This window comes from Prionailurus bengalensis, chromosome D1 (genome assembly GCF_016509475.1).
Source record: "Prionailurus bengalensis isolate Pbe53 chromosome D1, Fcat_Pben_1.1_paternal_pri, whole genome shotgun sequence".
NCBI lineage: Eukaryota > Metazoa > Chordata > Mammalia > Carnivora > Felidae > Prionailurus > Prionailurus bengalensis.
Window position 1 is genome coordinate 21,333,000 of NC_057346.1, and position 21,071 is coordinate 21,354,070.

A 21,071-nucleotide genomic window follows, 5' to 3' on the forward strand; every position below is an offset into this window, starting at 1 on the left:
TGCTAGATCAGCTCAATCCGCTATCCTCACTGAGCATGTATCTACACGAGTTCTGAGAAAAATCGTACTTAACTCCATTTTCTTTTTGTGCCTAGAACACAGCTGGTGGCATTAAAATATGGTTTTGTTGTCCCATACTTTTGAGTATGTTCTTGTTTTATGCAAAAACCCACTCATTTTATGGGGAAAAATCCACTTCCAATTTCACTTTTTTATTGAGATTATGAATGTAAAAAACTTTTATAATACAATGTGATACATGCAATAGTACAATAAACACCAATGAGATGCCAGCCAAGAAGGGAATCATCACTTAGTATTAAAGAGTCAAAAAATATTCCTGGGAAGGTAGGACCAATGCATAATACCAATGGGAAGTAGCAATTCCAGGCAGGGGAAAAGAATGCGACAGGGTCAAAATTGCATCAATTACAGAACAAATGTTCTGAGGTGTGAAAGACAATTTTTAACTCTGCTCTATTTAATCCACAGTTGCTTATCACGTATTTAGAATCCTATCACAGTTAACAATTTCCATTATGAGCTATAATTCCAAACTTATTTCACTATGCAATGATAAACAATTCATTGGTGCAAATACCTATAACTTAAGCTTTTATTGGGGTAGAAGTGAGGGTTTTAGAAATTTAGGGACTAATTACGTGGTGTGTGTGTGTGTGTGCGTGTGTGTGTGTACACACGTCAGGCTATCAGAAAGCTCTTGCCTGAGTAATGAAAGACGAAATGAAAAGATATCACTGAATCTCTGCCTCAGTAGACTAATAATTTGGGAAATTCAATCTATAGATTCAAGTAAGAATTCTGTCAAAAAAAAAATGTTACTCTTTATACATTTCCCAAATTCAGTATCAGTGATGTTCTGATCACTGATGTTCTTGACCTTTTTTTTTTTTTTAAACATAACTGCCCCTTTAGTTCTAGTTTTTCGTGTTTCTTTTACCTTTATTTTTCCTAGCAGCAACTGCCAAAGCATTCATTTTAACCACCTTTTCATCATCACATGTCCCTGTCACTTTAAGAAATCAACTAATTTATTTTGAACCCATGGCACCTTTCTAACACTGTGATCTACTTATAGAAAGACAAAAGCCAAAAAAACTACATTAGGAGTATATACACACAAAGACGGAGGATAAACAATTTATTCAGTGTTTATTTAACTGAGTATCAGGTCTCTCTTGATCTCCAGGAACAGTGCTTATCTAGACAGGTGAGATTACAAAATCCTGTCATCCAGCATGCTAGGCTCAACACAAAATTACTTACTGTTGAATCACTTCTGAACTTAAGTCACAATTGTGATACCTGATTCTGATGCAATCATTATCTTTTGTAGTACTTCCAATGACTGAGGCAGTCTTTTCTCTATGCCTCAGTATTGCTATATTTCTATATTTTCAAATGGTTTTCATTACAAATATAAAAGATAATGCCTAAAGAAGTTCTTTAAGAAAAGGCTTTATGAAAAAAGTGGACAGGATTCGGAAAATGAAATGATATAAAATGGAATGAGGGCTACACTCTCTTTATTATACCATTAGCTTAAGCATAATGATGCATAACATACTACAAATCTATAAAATGGGATTGTACATTGACTTACCTCCTTCTACAAACAGTGGTGAAATTCTTCATCAGGTTAGTGGAGAGAACATTCTCTGCCCTGGACTCGTCTATATTGTTCTGTAAGTGTTATCCTACATATGGTGGTCCTTTTCTATGGGAGGCATTCTATATTCTGAGGGTTGTTCCCATTTACTTGTGTCTTTATGCTCAATCTTTGCTTATGGATTAGCTTAATGTTCCATTTATGGAGAGCTATAATCAAAATTTTGGAAACTTAATTTATTGTGAAATTTATACACTTTAAGTATAAAATTACACTTCACCAATTATTAGAAAATTAACAGCTTATAATCACTAGTGGATACAAGAATAGACTATTGCCAGCACACCAGAGTGCTCTTTGTGACCTGTTAGATGATTGCTCCAACTATTTTTTCATTCTCTACCATTCTCTATCTATTGCAATCTTCTCCTGTATCACATTACAGCTGTATTATCTAAGTAGGGCCTCATCATCATCTGCATCCAGCCCACAGAAGGTCAAAGAGAATATGGAAAAGGTAAACTTTTCCCCAGAATTGTGTCCATTTTGTTTAGAATTCATTCATATCTCACATTTCACTGCAAGAAAAAAAAGGGAAATGTATGTTCTAGAATAAGAGGTGAACAGCTAGCAAACTCTGCTGCAAGGGGCTAATCACATTGATGTTTATCAGAATCCAGGATGTGAAGTTTAAATAACATGTTGAATGTAAGAATTTACTGGCACTTAGTAAACACCCAAATATAGTTTATTACAAGCTATCTTATATGTTCTCGCTTACTGTATAAATCTGTATCAAATGAGAACTTAGTCACCCTTTCTAAATTAGACAAAAGGTCTGTCAAATATAAAATGTGAAAGATAACTTTCTAGGCATTTTTCTTATTTGAATATTTTCCTTCTATTTGTGCTCAGAGGCATTTTTATCCACTAACCATTGTTCAAGTTTCACTGATTTTTTTAAAGTATGGCAAATGTTGTGTAATAATAATAATAATAATTTTTTTTTACCTCCAATGGATTTTGAATCAAAACACCAAATACCGAGTCTTATTTCTACCATGTATTAATTGTGACTTGGAATAAGCCATGAACATCTCTGAGTGGTAGTCTCATCATCCATGAAATGGAAACTGGATCCTCTTTCCCATTTGCCTCAAAGTTCTTCCCTGAGGAACACAGAGACTGACAGATATAACACGCAGGGAACACAGCAACAGCACACTCTTCCTAAGAGCAAGTGTAAAACCCTGCATATACTTTTATTTTTTAAGTGGGTCTATTCAACCTTACATCAGAGAGACACTTTATTTTATTTTATTTTTAACGTTTATTCATTTTTGAGACAGAGAAAGATAGAGCATGAATGAGGGAAGGTCAGAGAGAGAGGGAGACACAGAATCCGAAACAGGCTCCAGGCTCTGAGCTGTCAGCACAGAGCCCGACGCGGGGCTCGAACTCATGGACCGCGAGATCATGACCTGAGCCGAAATCGGACGCCCAACCGACGGAGCCACCCAGGCGCCCCAGAGAGACGCGCCTCTAAATAAAATTTTTATTTTTTATTTTATTTTATTTTATTTTATTTTATTTTATTTTATATTTTATTTTTGAGAGAGAGAGAGAGAGACAGAGACAGAGTGTGAGCGGGGGAGGGGCGGGAGAGAGGGGGAGACACAGAATCTGAAGCAGGCTCCAGGCTCCAAACTGTCAGCACAGAGCCTGATGCAGGGCTCGAACTCACGGACCACGAGATCATGACCTGAGCGGAAGTTGGACGCTTAACCAACTGAGCCACCCAGGCGCCCCAAGACTTTAATGTTTAAACATGCATTATTTTGTATAACAAATTCTTGCATATAAAACAACTACTACATCTAATGCTAGGCTGAATATACAGTGAAATATCCCAATGTTAAAGAGGAAAATCAACTGTGTTAGACTTGTGGAAGAATACCATGTCTGCCCCCAACATAAACATTTGCTGACATAATTTTCAGGAGTAATGTTGACCATATAAGATCAATTTTAGAATCTCTCCATGTGTACAGTGTAACTCTACTTTGTATGTGAAAACCTATGTTTATATTGGTCTTTCACATATCTTATTTGTTTGTCATATATATCACATTTCCAAACATTGCCAGGGTAAAAAAAAGCTGGGCTTTTTTTTTTTTTTCTAATATAAACAAATGAATGATTTATGCAATAACCATTTCCTTTTCCTGGATTCAGCAAGTACTTCCAACACAGTCCTGCCTCTCTGGAGCTGGACCCAGGAACCACGTACCTAAATGTTCTTGCAAAGATTAAAAGTGGGTTCCTGATGATGAGCAATGTTGAGCATCTTTCATATGTCTGTTAGCCATCTGGCTGTCTTCTTTGGAAGTGTCTATTCATGTCTTCTGCCCATTTCTTCACCGTATTATTTATTTTGGGGGTGTTGAGTTTGATAGGTTCGTTATAGATTTTGGATACCAACGCTTTATCCAATATGCCATTTGCAAACGTCTTCTCCCATTCCCTCGGTTGCCTTTTAGTTCTGTTGATTGTTTCCTTTCTGTGGAGAAGTTTTTATCTTGATGAGGTTTCAATACTTCATTTTTGCTTTTATTTCTCTTGCCTCCAGAGACATGTCAAGTAAGAAGTTGCTGCAGCCGAGGTCAAAGAGGTTGCCATCTATTTTCTCCTGTGGGATTTAGATGGCTTCCTGTCCACATTTAGGTATTTCATCCATTTTGAATTTACTTTTGTGTCCGGTGTAAGAAAGTGGTCCAGTTTCATTCTTCTCCATGTCACTGTCCAGTTTTCCAAACACCATTTGCTAAAGAGATTCTTTCTTCCATTGGATATTTTTTCTGCTTTATCAAAGATTAGTTGGCCATACATTTGTGAGTCCATTCTGGGTTCTTTATTCTACTCCACTGACCTATGTGTCTGTTTTTGTGCCAGCACCACACTGTCTTGATAATTAAAGCTTTATAATACAGCTTAAAGTCTGGAATTGTGATGCCTTCAGCTTTGGTTTTCTTTTTTAACATTCCTTTGACTATTCAGGTCTTTTCTGATTCCACACAAATTTTAAGGTTGCTTGTTTTAGCTCTGTGAAGAATACTGGTGTTATTTCGATAGGGATTGCATTGAATGTGTAGATTGCTTTGGGTAGTATCGACATTTTAACATTTGTTCCTCTGATCCATAAGCATAGAATGTTTTTCCATTTTTTTGTCTTTTTCAATTTCTTTCATAAGCTTTCTATAGTTTCCAGCGACAGATCTTTTATCTCTTGGTTAGGTTTATTCCTAGGTATTTTATGGGTTTTGGTGCAGTTGTAAATGGGATTGATTCCTTGATTTCTCTTTATGCTGCTTCATTATTGGTGTGTAGAAATGCAACCTATTTCTGTGTATTGGTTTTATATCCTGCAACTTTGCTGAATTCATGGATCAGTTCTAGCAGTTTTTTGGTGGAGTCTTTTGGGTTTTCCATGTAGAGTATCATGTCATCTGCGAAGAGTGAAAGTCTGACTTCTTCCTTGCTAATTTGAATGCCTTTTACTTCTTTTTGTTGTCTAATTGTTGAGGCTAGGACTTCCAGTACTATGTTGAACACCTGGTGAGTGTGGATATCCCGGTTGTGTTCCTGATCTTAGTTTTTAGCTAAGATCTTTAGCTAAGATCCTGATCTTAGCTCTCAGTTTTTCCCCATTGAGGATGACATTAGTCAAAACACAAATTAAAACCACAATGAGATATCACATCACACCTGTCAAATGGCTAAAATGAACAGCTCAGGAAACAAGAGATGTTGGTGAGGATGTGGAGAGAGGGGAACACTTTTGCATTGCTGATGGAAATGCAAACTGGTGCAGCCACTCTGGAAAACAGTATGGAGGTTCCTCAAAAAATTGAAAATAGAACTACCCTACAACCCAGCAATTGCACTACTAGGAATTTATCCAAAGGATACAAAAATGCTCATTTAAAGTGGCACATATACTCCAATGTTTATGGCAGCACTACCAACAAGAGCCAAATTATGGAAAGAACCAAAATGTTCATTGACTGATGAATGGATAAAGAAGATGTGGCATATATATACAATGGAATGCTGCATGGCAATGAAAAAGAATGAAATCTTGCCATTTGCAGCAACGTGGATGAAACTAGAGGGTATTATGCTAAGTGAAATAAGCCAGTCAGAGAAAGACAGATATCCTATGATTTCACTCACATGTGGAATTTGAGAAACACAACAGATGAACATAAGGGAAGAGAAGGAAAAATAAGATAAAAATAAGAGAGGGGAGCAAACCATAAGAGACTCTTAACAATAGAGAACAAACTGAAGGTTGCTGGAGGGGAGGTGAGTGGGGAAGATGGGCCAGATGGGTGATGCGGATTAAGGGGGAATTTGTTGTGTTGAGCACTGCGTGTGGTGTGTAAGTGATGAATCACTGGGTTCCACTCCTGAAACCAATATCACACTGTATGTTATCTAAATGGAATTTAAATAAAACCTTGAAGGTGAATAAAATAGAAAGTATTTAAATTGTCACTTGATTCATCAAATTGAAGATTTTTAGAGTAGCTTTTTTTTTTGCTTTTTCTAATAATAATGATAATCATCATCATCATCATCATCATCATCCAATATCCTTCCAGAAAAAACTTTGTCACAATTTGGTTTATTCACCTAATCTTTCTTTTAATTGTCATTGCTCTATCAGCTGCAACTCAAGGTTTTCATATGTAAAAATCCATATGAAAGTATATGGAAGCCCATAAAAACAGGAGTGATTTAGTTGCCCCCAAGTCCTCTAACCCTGTCGATTTAACTTTAAAAAATATATCAAATAACTTATGCTTTCACTACCCTCTCATCTCCATATTTTTAGGGCCATCAAGAAAGGAGAGAGTCATGGGTAGGGGCTTTCATTATCCATCATTTTTCTTTCTAAATTCCTTTCTTCCTAATTTGAACTCAAATTACCTCTTACTATTTTATCACCTGAAACTGCTGCCCTCACTCTACCTGGTTCCCCAAATGTGCCTACAGCTTTTCCATCTGCATTCCTAAAACACTACTAATATATGGACATTATGCATTATAGTTCTATGAAAGGTATATGAAACTGAAATATGTTACGGTTCTCTACAGAATAGGATATAAAATCAAACTGAAACATGGATCCTAATTTTCATAACCACTCCCCACAATAAATAAGGGACTTCATTCATACCTGTTGCCCATGTGTCTTGTTGAGTCCTGACCTACCGACAAAATTCTGTGCTCCTTTCTTTTCCGGGCCTATTCTCTGAATTACAAACACTTGCAAACATTGCAAATTCAGGCTTTTTTTTTTTCTTTTCAATTTGCAGAAAAATAACCTCCCTATTTGAGCCAAACATCTTTCTAATATACTAGCTCCCAAGGCATTCTCTCTCCCAACAAAAAGAACCATCAAAGTGTTTTTTGAAAGAGAATATGAAAAAAAGTAATACCCACACCGAGAGAGATTCATGAATCATCTTGGAGCAAAGCACAGTTAATTTTCAAATTTGCAATGTTTTCTCATAGTCCGTGCTTACTGAAACAAAAACAGAATAAAGTAGAGCAAAATAGGCTACAAAAAGTAGACTTGAAATCAGAAGGCTTTGATTTGACGAAGCTATGTGACTTTAGGTAAATCTAGCTACTCCGAGCTTCACTTTCCCATGCATACACTAAATATATTTTGAGGATCACTGATGTGTTGGTTTGGCTGTTCAAAGGTAAAAGAGAAAAGCCTGCCAAAAGACACTTTATACTTGATGTTTACATATGCAAAATGGATTAACCTTGATTGCCTTTGTGGAATCTTCAATCCCAGGATTTAAAGGAGACATATACTTGCCAATTGGAAGACGGAACACTGGGAATACAAACAGTGTTTGATACAAGTTTCTAATGCCAAGTGGCAGATATATCAAAACTTTCCCCTATTCAGAGTTTTTCTCAGAGCAAGTTTAATGTCTTTGTTTCTCAAGCTGTAAATGAATGGGTTCATCAAGGGAACTATACTGGTATAAAAGACAGAAGAGATTTTACCCTCATCCATAGACCCAGCAGAAGATGGTTTGAGATACATAAATGCACCTGATCCAAAGAACAAGGAAACAGCAATTATGTGGGAACTACAGGTGCTGAACGCTTTGGACCTGCCCTCAGTGGAGCTGATGCGGAGGATGCTGGAGAGGATGCAACCATAAGACACAAAGATGGTGACACTGGGCACAATCACATTGATTCCCACCACAATGAAAACCACCAGTTCATTTACATAGGTGCTTGTGCAGGAAAGCTGGAGCACAGGGAGGATGTCACACAAATAATGGTTGATGGTGTTTGCATTGCAGAAGGTCAGTCTCAGCATGCATCCTGTGTGGGCCATAGCACCCGAAAATGCCATCAAATATGAACCAAGCATAAGGCTGGAACACGCTTTAGGGGACAGGACAACATTATACAAAAGTGGGTTGCAGATGGCCACATAGCGATCATAGGCCATTGATGTCAGCACATAACCTTCAGAAATACCAAAAAAACTGAAAAGGTAAAGCTGGGCCATGCACCCCCTATAGGAGATGATATTCTTCTTTGATGTGAAGTTAAATAGCATTTTGGGTGTAAACACAGAAGAATAACAGAAGTCTATGAAGGACAAATTGGAGAGGAAAAAGTACATGGGGGTGTGTAGATGTGAATTCAGCCCAATTAGAGTTATCAAGCCCAAATTTCCCAATGCAGTGACCACGTACATGACTAGAAACAGGCAGAACAGGGGGAGCTGGAGATCTGGTAGGTCTGTTAGCCCCACCAGAATGAATTCAGTCACAAAAGAAGCATTCCCAGGCACCATTTTACTCTAAGTGAATCTGTGGACACAGGAGGAAAATGTTACACAGAAAAATTCAATTTTTCTCACCATATAGCCTCTCATGAGAATTGGGTATGTACAAAGAATATCTGAGACTAGCCTAATATGGACCCACAGATCTGCTTTACCATTATCATGAATCTAGTGACATGGGCATTCCCTCATTAGAGTCTTTATAAACTGCATAAGCACAGAGCATCAAAACTGAGCTGACAGCATGAAGGCCAATGTTTCCATATGTCAACATGACTGCTGCATAAAGCAAAGGTTAAGGGAGAAGATTGGACTAGGAGAGAATCGCCTCCTCTCATTTCATTTCTTCGACCACATGACCCGTCCCCTAATCAGTAAAATTGGAGGCAGCAACCCACCAACCTGGTGCTGGCCTCTAATGGGGATTAGACTTGGTGTGGTGAGAATGAAAAACATTGTTTCCAATCCGAATAAAAGACCATAACTAGGAGAGTTTAAGTTCCTGCTCCATGCCACAAAGTAAAAACCATAACTTTGGAAGAGTGAGAGTTCCATCCATGGAACTGACCAATACATTGCATCCTTTGAACCCAATAATGTCTCTGAACCTTCCCTGCACCACCATCCCCCCTCCAACAGGTTCTTCTGTCAATTTCACTTGAGTCTGAGGACTGCAAAATCTGGAATGAAAGTGGCATATCTTAGATCCCTGGACTTCCATCATAAAAGGAGGGCATTAATATAAATGGAATTCAGAAACTCACCTTCTCTAGGCAAGAAAACCTTGGTTCTTCCCTACCATTATTACCCCTGTGGTTCTGAAGGGGAAGCTTTAGTCTCTGAGACTTCATTCCCTTTGGTTCTATGAGGATGGAGACCACTCTTAATTTCTGATGTGCTCTGGAAATCTTTCTGAACTACGGAATAGAATTTCTGATTTTGAGTCCTCTCAAGCAGCAGACAAAAATAAACAGCCTTTCTTATTACCATTTTTGCCACTTAAAATTCACAGAAGACAACGCAAGTGTAAGGATATAATGTATCCAGTTATAAACAGGGCAGACACTTACTCAGTCTCTCCCACAGGGAATAGTTTCTAGGTGTAATAGGGTATTGAGGGGATTGTATTTACACAAAGGACCATAACGTGTCTCCAATACTGTAGGGACTCAAAGTTTTACCCAAGTTTTCCCCCCACTGTAGGGAATGGACATCTCCCAAAGAGGGGCAAAAAATAAATTCCCATTTCCCATTAAACAAGATGGCAGAAGCGGAAGCCCTAGACCTCATACCCTCCATGAATACACTGATTTGAAAACATTTCATGTACAGATTGCTTTTGTGGGAAATCCAGATACTAGTTAAGGCAGTCCTGCTCCCAGTTAAAACATGAAACTGGTCACACTGAAACTGGTAGGGAAGGTCAAGATATCCTCTTGTCCTATACTTATCCTTGCACAGCACCTTCAAATTGGGACAAAACCCCCAAGTTCCTGGCTTCTCCGAGGGGAGGGAAAGAAGTGCACCACGTGTCCAATGCCCCAGCTTTTATTAGCTGTGTCCTGAAGACTGGCTTCTAGAGAGTCTCTGTCAGAAAGCAGAGGGAATACAGGACACAGCACACTTCAGCTGCCTGGGGTGAGAGAGAGTAAAGACAGTGGTTTGCCCTGGAAGTCACCATAGCTCCTCCCCCTGGCTCAGCACAGACCAAGCAATTGAAAAGCCCTTTCTTACAGCTTCTTTCTGGTGAGGGAAAATGGGCACAAGGTGTTCAATAACACAATTTATCTGTGAGCTGCCTGAGGAACTAGCTTCAGTCTTGCATGTTTTAGAGCACAGATGGGACCTGGCACACTATGGATGCCTTTGTTGGTGGGGAGGGGAGGTCACCAGGAACAAAGAAAGAGGATAGGACTGCACAAACTTTGAGAGGCCTCCAGAGTCTCTGACCAGGCTTATTGGTGGTGCCCTCTCCAGTTCAAGGCCAGTCCATGAGTATTAGGCCAAATGGGTGTTTGTCTAATGTGCAGACACCAGTGCAGAGAGTCAATGAAAATGAAGACAAGTTGAAACACTTTCCAAAAAGGAATAAGAGCAATCTCCACAAACTGACTCTAATGGAATGAAAATATGTGATATACCTGACAGAGAATTGAAAATAACTGTCATCAAGATGCTCGCTGTAGTCAGAGAACAAAACACAAACCAAGAGGAAATCTGAACAAGAGACAGAAAAAAGTATTAAACAGAAATCATGGAGCTGAAGAATACAATAACAGCACTGAAAAATTCACTGGAGGGGCTCCAGAGCAAACCAGACCAAACAAAAGAAGGAATCACTGAATTGGATAAAAGGCCACTGGAAATTATTCCATGAGAGGGTGAAATGAAAAAAGAATGAAACATAGTGAAGGAAGCATGAGGCACTTATTGGATGCTACCATGTGGACCAATATGTACATTTTAGAAACTTCAGCAGGACAGTGAGAAAGGATCAGAAAGCACATTTGGAGAAAAAAAGGCTGAAAAGTTCCCATCATAGCAATTTCCTGATACTATGACCTATTTATAGAAAAATAAGTCCCATAAAAATTGCATTATGAGTATATATATACAAATACCAAGGGTTAACTACTTATCCACTATCCATTTTACTTAACTGAGCTAATCTGACTTCCACCTGCATAGTCAGATCTATACCAACTTCCAGGAACAATGCTTATCCAGGCAGGTTAGATATAAAATGCTCTAACCCAATATTCTGGGACTCAACACAAATTTACTGACTACTGGATCACCTCTAAACTTGAATTATGATGGTGATATCCGGTTCTGATTCAATGGTTATGCTTTATAATACCTCTGGTGATTGAAGCAGTCTTTTCTCTATGCCTAAATATATCAATTTTTCTATATTCCCAAATTATTAAATTCACATAGTTGTTGAACATAATGCTTAAAGAAGTTCTTTAAGAAGAGGTACCTGGGTTGGCTCAGTTGGTTAGGCATCCGACTTCATGACCTCACAGCTCAGGTCATGATCTTACAGTTCATGAGCTCAAGCCCCGCATTGGGCTCTGTGCTGACAGCTCAGAGCTTAGAGCCTGCTTCAGATTCTGTGTCTCCCTCTCTCTCTCTGCCCCTCCCCCATTTGTGCTCTGTCTCTCAAAAATAAATAAATGTTAAAACAAATTTTTTAAAAAAGAAGGGGGTGCCTGGGTGGCTCAGTTGGTTGAGTGTCCAACATCGGTTCAGGTCCTGATCTTGCACTCCATGAGTTCGAGCCTCATGTCAAGCTCTGTGCTGGCAGCTAAGAGCCTGCAGCCTGCTTTGGATTTTGTGTCTCCCTATCTCTCTCTCTCTCTATGCCTCTCCCTGCTCATGCTCTGTCTTTCTCTCTCTGTCAAAAATAAATAAACATTAAAAATTTTTTAAAAAGGGGCACCTGGGTGGCTCAGTAGGTTAAGCGTTCGACTTTGACTCAAGTCATGATCTTGCGGTTCTTGAGTTTGAGCCCTGTGTCAGGCTCTGTGCTGACAGCTCTGAGCCTCAAGCCTGCTTCAGATTCTGTGTCTCCCTCTCTCTTTGTCCCTCCCCGGTTCACACTCTGTCTCTCTCTCTTTCTCAAAAATAAACATTAAATATTTTTTTTAATATTTTAAAAAAGTTCTTTAAGAAAAGACTTTATCAAGAATGTAGAAAGGGTGAAGAAAATTAAATTACATAATGTTATGAGAACTATATCCTCTTTACATTAACCTAATGACATATAACCTACTACAAACCTATACTATGGGGTTCTATGTTGACTTTGCTCCTCCCACAGACACTGCTGGAAATTCCTCATTGGGTGTAGTAAAAGGATTCTTTCTTCCCTGGACTGGTTTAGCGTCCTCCATACATTACTTATGCTGGTTTCTTCTGTGCGAGCCATGCTGTACTTGGAAGGCTGTTTCCTTCACCTGTGACTTTATTCTGAGTCCTGATTAGTTTAATATTTAATTTCAGTAGAGGTATAATCAAATTTCAGCCTTAATTTACTGTGAAAGTTAACATAAATACATATATCAAAGTCTACAAAATATACACTTCAACCATCATAAAATGAACAGCTTATAATGACCATGAAGATCTATAAATTGACTATTCCTGCCTTCCAGAGCCCTTGTGCGCCCCTACAGTCTCCCATTCTCCATCATGATACCGCTACAATCATGCAGGAGCATTTGTTCCCAGCTTCTCACTTAAGTGGGGCCTCATGCGTTCCACATCCAGCCAGCAGAAGGAAAAGAAAACATGGAAATGATTATTATAGCCTACCCTTAGGTGTTTCCATTTATCATGTAGGCCAGTATAAAATAAGAATATATTCACAAATTCTAAATTAAGCGATAGAACTTTCAAATATGAAATGTCAAAGATATTTTTCGACATTTTTTCTTAGTTTAGGATTTTGCTTTTATTTGTGTTCTGAGCCTTTTAGTCACTAAAACCATTTTCATGTTTCACTGATATTTAAAAGTACAGTATATTAATAATAATAATAATAATAATACCTTGATATACTTAGAAACAAAACACCATTCCTCATCACAGCTCTACCACTTGAAAGTTGTAATTTGAGGGGGCCCAGGGTGGCTCAGTTGTTAAGCACCAGACTTCCGCTTAGGTCATGATCTCATGGGTTCGTGAGTTCAAGTTCCACATTGGGTGAGCTCAAGCCCCACTTCAGGTGAACACAAGCCCTACTTTGGGTGAGCCCGCTTCTCTCTCTTTCTCTCTTTCTCTGCCCCTCATCGGATTCTCTCTCTCTGCCCCTTGCTCATTTGCACCTTTGCTCTCTCTCTCAAAAAAAAAAAAAAAAAGAAAAGGTTGTAATTTGAGACAAATCATGAACAAGTCTGAGCATCAGTTTCTTAATCTGTGAAATGAAAACTAAGATTCCCTCTCTTCTTTATCTCACATTACTTCCCTTCGGAATACTTAAACTGACAGATGTGACAGTGCAGAAAAAACTAAAACACGTTAAGAGCAATCGTAACACCATGCACATCTCTATGAATATTTGAAGTGGGTTAATTTAACTTTACAGCACAGAGAGGATTTCAGAGCCCCTATGATTCCACCAGCCACTAGTCACTGAGAAAGATGAATGTCTCTGTCTCAGCGTGTAAAATTTCTGTGTATGAGATTAATGTTTAAAGGTACAGATTTTGCATAATAAAACCCCACATATCAACCAACTGTTGTTCAGCTGATAATAAACTGAAATGTCCCAATGCACGAGAGCAAAACCAATTCTGCCGGACTCAGGGAAAATACCAGGTTCGTCCCCCAACATGGACATCGATTCAAAAAAATTTATTTATTTATTTATTTATTTATTTATTTATTTATTTGACATTCATTTATTTTTCAGAGAGAGAGAGACAGAGTGCAAGAGAGGGAGGGACAGAGAGAGAAAGACACAGCATCTGAAGCAGGCTCCAAGCTCTGAACTGTCAGCACAGAGCCTGACATGGGGCTCAAAATCATGAACTGCGAGATCATGACCTGAGCCGAAGTCGGATGCTCAACGAACTGAGCCACCCAGGCACCCCCAAAATCAATTTTAAGAAGTAATTTTAAGACTGATTTTAGAATCCCTCTACTCTGTCGCATTATGATAATATACATTTATATCTTTCTCTTACCATGCCTTATTTATGTCTGTGATATATAGCCCAATGCCATACATTGCTAGGTACTTAGAGTTAGAAGATGCTGTGTGTGTGTGTGCACGCAAGTGTGTGTGTGTGTATTTCCATGAACAAGAAAGTGATTAAAGCAATAACCATTTAGTTTTACTAGATTCAGCAGGTACTTTTTGCTCATCCTTCGCAGCAGCTGGAACCAGGAACCATCTACCCGAAAGTAGTTTGCATATCATACAATCAGTGTTAGGCAGTGATCTCATAAAATATGACCCCAAGATTTTGTGTGTGTAGGGAAGGGGGTGTGCTTAGGGTGCACTGTAAAGAGGAGTGGAAAACTAGGTTCAATAAATGTAGGTGTTCAGCAATTCAAAGGACATGGAACTCAGAACCCCTTGTACTTCTGGTTTGCATGACACCTTAACCACAGCTTACCCCCATCATGCTCATTCCAGACTGGTCCTGAGCAACAATACCAGCTCCCGTACAGAAAGTTTAGATTAAACAAAGGCAGAATGTAATCAACGTCGCTTCTGGTCCTGAACTAGGAGAATCATTTTCTGTTATTGCCCAGAAAGCTCAAGCTTTCATACTGATTTAGAGATGGCTCTGTCCTAGTACACAGGTCCAGACAAATCCCATGCTTTACCTGCTTGACTCCTCGCTGTGACAATTTGATACGAGACTCATACTTTCTCTCCTAACTTCTTTTATGGCCGTTCACATAACACGAAAAAGCAAAAACCATAAGGGATAACTCTATGTTGTGCATGTAACACACCTAACTTGGTTCTCCTTTTGAAAAAAAGGAAATTCCATACACAGTTCTTAAATTACTAACCAGAAAGTTGTCAGCTGAGTTGCTTTTACTAAAGCTTTGTCAATCTTACCTTTATAAATGTCTTAATAGCTTTTATAACAATTTTAATAAACTTTTCCCCAAACAACCTGAAAAGAATGGGGCCTAGTTCAAAAGAAAGCTTATCTTTTCGGCAGTAAAAAATTATCATTTCTGGAAGTCTTTGTCTGCAACTGAAGCAGATTTCACTTGTATTTTAAGGCTTCTCAAATGAAATATTAGTGACCAGGTTTAACACATACTTTTAGCTACCTCAAATAGTGATAAGATACATAACAATATGAACACACCTTTGCAATGTCTACAGGGATTCCTGAATAGCACAGACATTATTTACATACTGACACACTTTTTTCAATAAGGAATACAATTTCATCAAAATAGACAATAAGTAAAAGAAAAGCAAAAATTAAAAAAAAAACAGTAAAAACCAACCATTTTCTATAAATACTACTTGGTAAGTGCAAATCAAGCATGTTGATATGGAGGTCAGGGCATGTGGTGTGAGAGGTCATGTAAAATCATAAGTCAGTGGCTATCTGGTGAGAGATGATAACTACATTTATCATGGTGAGCATTTTGTACAGTATATAAATGTCAGATCACTATGTTGTATGTGTGAAACTAGTGTAATATTTATGCTAACTATACTTTAGTTAAAGATCAATTAATTCTTCTTTGTAATAAATTGGCTTCCAGAAAAAAATTAATTTTTAAAATAAATAAGTGAACCACAGTCAAGGTTTTTGCGATGTCAAACATCTAAAAAAAAGACAAGCTAACAAACCAGTTATGCTAAATTTCACAATACCTAAATCTTTATTTTTTTAAGGTAAATTCAAGTTAGTTAACATACAGTGAAGTCTTGGCTTCAGGAGTAGAGCCCAGTGATTCATCTCTTATATATGACACCCAGTGCTCATCCTGAAAAGTGTGCTTCTTAATGCCCATCACTCATTTAACCCATTGCCCCACTCACCACCCCTCCAGCAACCTTCAGTTTGTTCTCTGTACTTAAGAGTCTCTAATGGTGTGCCTCCCTCTCTGTTTTTATGTTATTTTTCCTCCCTTTCCCTATATTTATCTGTTTTGTTTCTCAAATTCCACAAATGAGTGATATCATATGATACCTGTCTTTGACTGACTTATTTCGCTTACCATATTACCCTCTAGTTCCATCCACATTGTTGCAAATGGTAAGATTTCATTATTTTTCATTTCCAAGTAGTATTCCATTGTATACACACACGCACGCACGCACACACACACATCTTCTTTATCCATTCATCAGTCGATGGACATCACAATATCTAAATCTTGAGCGAATATTAGAAAAATGGTATAAAAGTAATAGTATTAAAGTTATCTTAGAAATGTTTAAATTATCACTTGATTAAGAGGTTTTTGTTTGTATCAAGATTTTATTCAAATTCTAGTTAGTTAATATATAGCGTAATATTGGATTCAGAAGTGAAATTTAGGATTAAAAGTTTTTAAAGTAGTCATCTTTTTGTGCTGTCTCAAAAGAAAAATAAGCCAACATCTTATTCCAGAAAAGAAATTGTCACAACTTGGTTTATTCACCGCGTGTTTCTTTCAAGTTGTCATTGCTTTCCCAGCTGCAGTTTCAGGGTTTTGTATCTTAAACTCCATATGGGAGTAGCATATGGAAACCAACAAAAACAGGAGTGACTTAGCTGTTCCCAAGTCCTGTAACTCTGTGAGTTTTCCTGTTTAAATATCAAGTGACTTTCACTTTTATCCTATCCAGAGAAATCCTGAGGTCTCCATAACATTCCTAGAGCTTCCAGAAAGGAAGAGTCATAGAAACAGCTGTCTTTTCCCCATAATTTGCTTTCTAAACTCCTTCAACCTCACTTGAGTTTTGAATACCACATACTATTTAATCTCCTGAAATTTCTGATCTCTGTGTTCCTGGTTCCTCATAAATATGGCCACTAATTTGGGCCTACCTTCCCCAACACACTACTAATGCATGATCATCATGCATTATAAGTTCTATCAAAGCTGTATGTACAGTGGGGGATAATTACAGTACTCTAAAGAGCAGGATGCAAATTCAAATTGAAATATAGTTTTAAATCTCATTGTCCTTTTTTCTGCAGAGAGATTTTTTGTTTATTGTACATGCGTTTTTTTATGTCTTGACCTAATGATTTGTGGCCGGGTTCCTTTCTCTTCTGTGCCCTATTCTGTGAATTACTAGTACTTGCAAACATTCTAAAATCTTTTTTTAACTTCATTTACAGAAAAAGCTCCATGTTTGAGCCAATCATCTCTCAACTATCCTAGCATAACAGGACTTCTCTTTCACAAGAAAAAGAACAATTAAACTATTTTCCTAAAACAACCACTACCCTGAGAGGTATTCATGTATAAGCCAACAAAGCACTGTCAACTTCAAAAATAAAAACGTTTTCTCATATTCCATGATTACTGAAATAAAAATAATGAAATGAAGTAGACAAGTATATTTGAAACAGCAGCAGACTGAAATCAGGAGGTTACAGTTTATCTAGGTATTTCTTTCATAAGCTGTATGATTTAACTCATTAAATTTTCTCAGCTTCAGTATCATGTCTATGCAATAAATATATATTCATGATATAAATATGTCTCAGTTTCATATTTACCAAGATAAATATGAAATCTCTGCCAGAAGGAGCTTATGCCAGTTTACAGCTGGCAAGTGGATTATATTTTATGGACTTCATGGAACCTACTATATCTGTAAAACACTGGCATTTCAAGGAGGCACATTAAAGGCTAATGGAAGATGTAACCAGTCGAATATGGATTATCTGATTCCTGGTTCCACCAGTACATTATAAGTCGCAGGTAAGAATCCAAGATCACGATAGTGTTACTTTACCTGATCTTTTGCAGAACCTTTTATCTTTTTCCAGGAGAAAAAAAAGCAAACTCCATAATGACAATGGAAAAACAAAGATAAGCTTATTCATTAATGTTAAATAGTTAAAATGGTGTAAAAGAGTAGAAATTGCAAAACTGGTGAGGAAGGAAATTATACTATTTAAAAATTGGAAACAAATTGAGAGAAGACTCCAATTTCCTTCATCATGGTAACAAAGATATAGGATATGAAGGCTCTGCCTAAACTACTGTGATAAAAGAAACAGAATATACCAGTCCTATTACTACCTGCACAGAGACAGATTCTGATCAAAACCTTCTCCTACTGAGGGTTTTTCTGAGAGCAGTTTTAACATCTTTGTTTCTCAAGCTGTAGATTAAAGGGTTCATCATGGGAACCACATTGGTATAAAAGACAGAAGAGATTTTCCCCTTATGCATAGACAGAGCAGACGATGGTTTGAGATATGTAAATGCACCTGATCCAAAGAATAAGGAAACAGCAATTATGTGGGAACTGCAGGTGCTGAACGCTTTGGACCTGCCCTCAGTGGAGCTGATGCGGAGGATGCTGGAGAGGATGCAACCATAAGACACAAAGATGGTGACACTGGGCACAATGATGTTGATGCCCACCACGATGAAAACCACCAGCTCATTCACGTAGGTGCTTGTGCAGGAGAGCTGGAGAAGGGGGAGGATGTCACACAAATAATGGTTGATGGTGTTTGCATCACAGAAGGTCAGTCTCAGCATGCTTCCTGTGTGAGCCACAGCACCCGAAAATGCCATCAAATATGAACCAAGCATAAGGCTGGAACACACTTTAGGGGACATGACAACATTATACAAAAGTGGGTTACAGATGGCCACATAGCGATCATAGGCCATTGATGTCAGCACATAGCATTCGGAAATGATAAAAAAACAAAAAAAGTAGAATTGGGTCATGCACCCCCTATAGGAGATAATATTTTTCTTTGATGTGAAATTAATCAGCATTTTGGGTGTAAACACAGAAGCATAACAGAGGTCTATGAAGGACAAATTGGAGAGGAAAAAGTACATGGGGATATGTAGGTGTGAATTCAGCCCAATTAGAGTTATCAAGCCCAAATTTCCTAACACAGTGACCACATACATGACTAGAAACAGGCAGAACAGGGGGAGCTGGAGATCTGGTAGGTCTGTTAGCCCTACCAGCATAAATTCAGCCACAAAAGAGGCATTTGTAGGAGCCATTCTTCTCCAAGGGGATCTGTGAGCACAGAAAAACAGGGTTACATTAGATGAAAACCCAGCACTTCCCACAATATTGCATCCTAAAAGAGGTAATATAGGCTGGGACTATCTGAGACTAACCAAATCTAGATCAATAAAATCTGTCTTTACCTCTATCATGATACTGAGAAACACTAACTTCTCCTTTATTAGAGGTTTATAAGCTAAATATAGCAAAGAGTATCGCAATTTAGCCTAAAGAGGGAAGTCTGGTGCTGCCATATGCAAACACAACTGCTGGAAAAACCAAGGGAGAAGGGAGAAAAAGGATGGACCAGGACATAATTGTCCTTCTCTTATCTCCCCATTTCTTCATTCACTTAAGACTCCCATTAAATAAATATAGAGGTAGAGATCTTAGGATATTTGCTGGTCTCTAATCCATATTAGACCTTATGTGGTGGGAGCCGAGAACATCGTTTCTTTCTTTTTTCTTTTTTTAATTTTTAATGCTTGTTTATTTTTTGAGGGAGAGAGAGAGAGAGAGAGAGAGAGAGAGAGAGAGAGAGAGAGAGAGAAACAGCACCAGCAAGCGAGGGGCAGAGAAAGAGGGAGACACAGAATCTGAAGCAGAGTCCAGGCTCTGAGCTGTCAGCACAGAGCCCAACGTGGGGCTTGAACTCATAAATTGTGAGATCATGACCTCAGCCAAAGTCAAACGCTTAACTGACTAAGCCACCCAGGTGTCCAAGAACATGGTTTCTAATCCAAAACTAAGGGACCAGAGTCTAGGACAGGTTAAGTTACTGCCTCATGTCACAGAATAAAATCCACAAATCCAGAAAAGTGAGAGTTCTATCCATGGAGAAGGAACTTATTGATGGAGATATTGTATCCCTGCACTAATTAAGTCTCTAAACATTCCTGATCTCCCTTTGAACAGATTCTTCCTCACTTAAATCTCAGAACTGCACAAGTAAAAATGAAAGTGGCATATGTTAGATCTTTGGATTTCCATCTTACAACAAGAGGGACATTCATATAAATGGAATTCAAACACTCACCCTTCTTAGGCAAGAATATCCTGGTGCTTCCTTATTGTTTGTTTACCCCAGCAGTCCTGGAAAGGCAATTTCAGGTTCTGAGGCTTTGTGCCCTTTGATTCTAAGAGGATATTGCATAGGTGTAACTTCAGACACGTCCTAGAAACCTTTCCGAACTACAGATCATAATTTCTGATTATGACTTTGAATTCTCTCAAACAACAGAGAAAAATAAAGTCTTCACTATTAAATCGTTTGCCATTTGATAAGGTACACATGATTGAATGTGAGTTTAATGATACACTGCACGTGGTTATAAACAGAATAGAAGCTTGCACAGTTATTTCCCCTTGGGAATAGATTCTATGCATAAAGGGAAATAAGAGGATTGTATTTACACCCTCCACCATGCATCTGTCTTTAGTTCTTCAGGGACTCAAAAATTAACAAGGTTTCTCATCACTCATGGGATTGTGTATCTCCCAAGACAAAGCCCAAAATGAACTCCCATCTCTCTGTCATCTTCATCTCTGAAGGGAAATCGATTATACATTTCCCTCTTTCTTCCCATATCCTAAATGGAAATTTTTCTGCAGGCATTCTGCCTCTAAGATTCTTTATTTCTTTACCTGAAAAGTTGCAAGATGGAGCATCTCAGGTCAACTGTCTCTTCCTGGGATATGTCTAAAATAATTTTAATGCCATGTATCCCTTCTAAGGTTTCTTTTTTTTAAATACATACTGGAAATTTGTACCTGACCATCCTCCTGAGACTTTTGTGACATTTCAATAACTGAGGTCATCTATTTCTTCTCATCACACACACACAAACAGGGGC

At 38.1% G+C, this 21,071-nt stretch overlaps 2 protein-coding genes across 2 annotated transcripts; both read right to left on the reverse strand.

Annotated features, from left to right (window-relative positions):
* Positions 1 to 7,598: 7,598 nt before the first annotated feature.
* Positions 7,599 to 8,531, reverse strand: LOC122482509 (olfactory receptor 145-like). The gene has a single exon (XM_043578828.1). It carries the CDS (start codon positions 8,529 to 8,531, stop codon positions 7,599 to 7,601), a length of 933 nt encoding a protein of 310 aa, XP_043434763.1.
* A 9,747-nt stretch (positions 8,532 to 18,278) lies between these two features.
* On the reverse strand, positions 18,279 to 21,018 carry LOC122482510 (olfactory receptor 145-like). The gene is made up of 2 exons (XM_043578829.1): positions 21,008 to 21,018; positions 18,279 to 19,215 (listed from the first exon to the last, which is right to left on the reverse strand). Exons 1-2 carry the CDS (start codon positions 21,016 to 21,018, stop codon positions 18,279 to 18,281), a joined length of 948 nt encoding a protein of 315 aa, XP_043434764.1.
* Between the last annotated feature and the right edge of the window lie 53 nt (positions 21,019 to 21,071).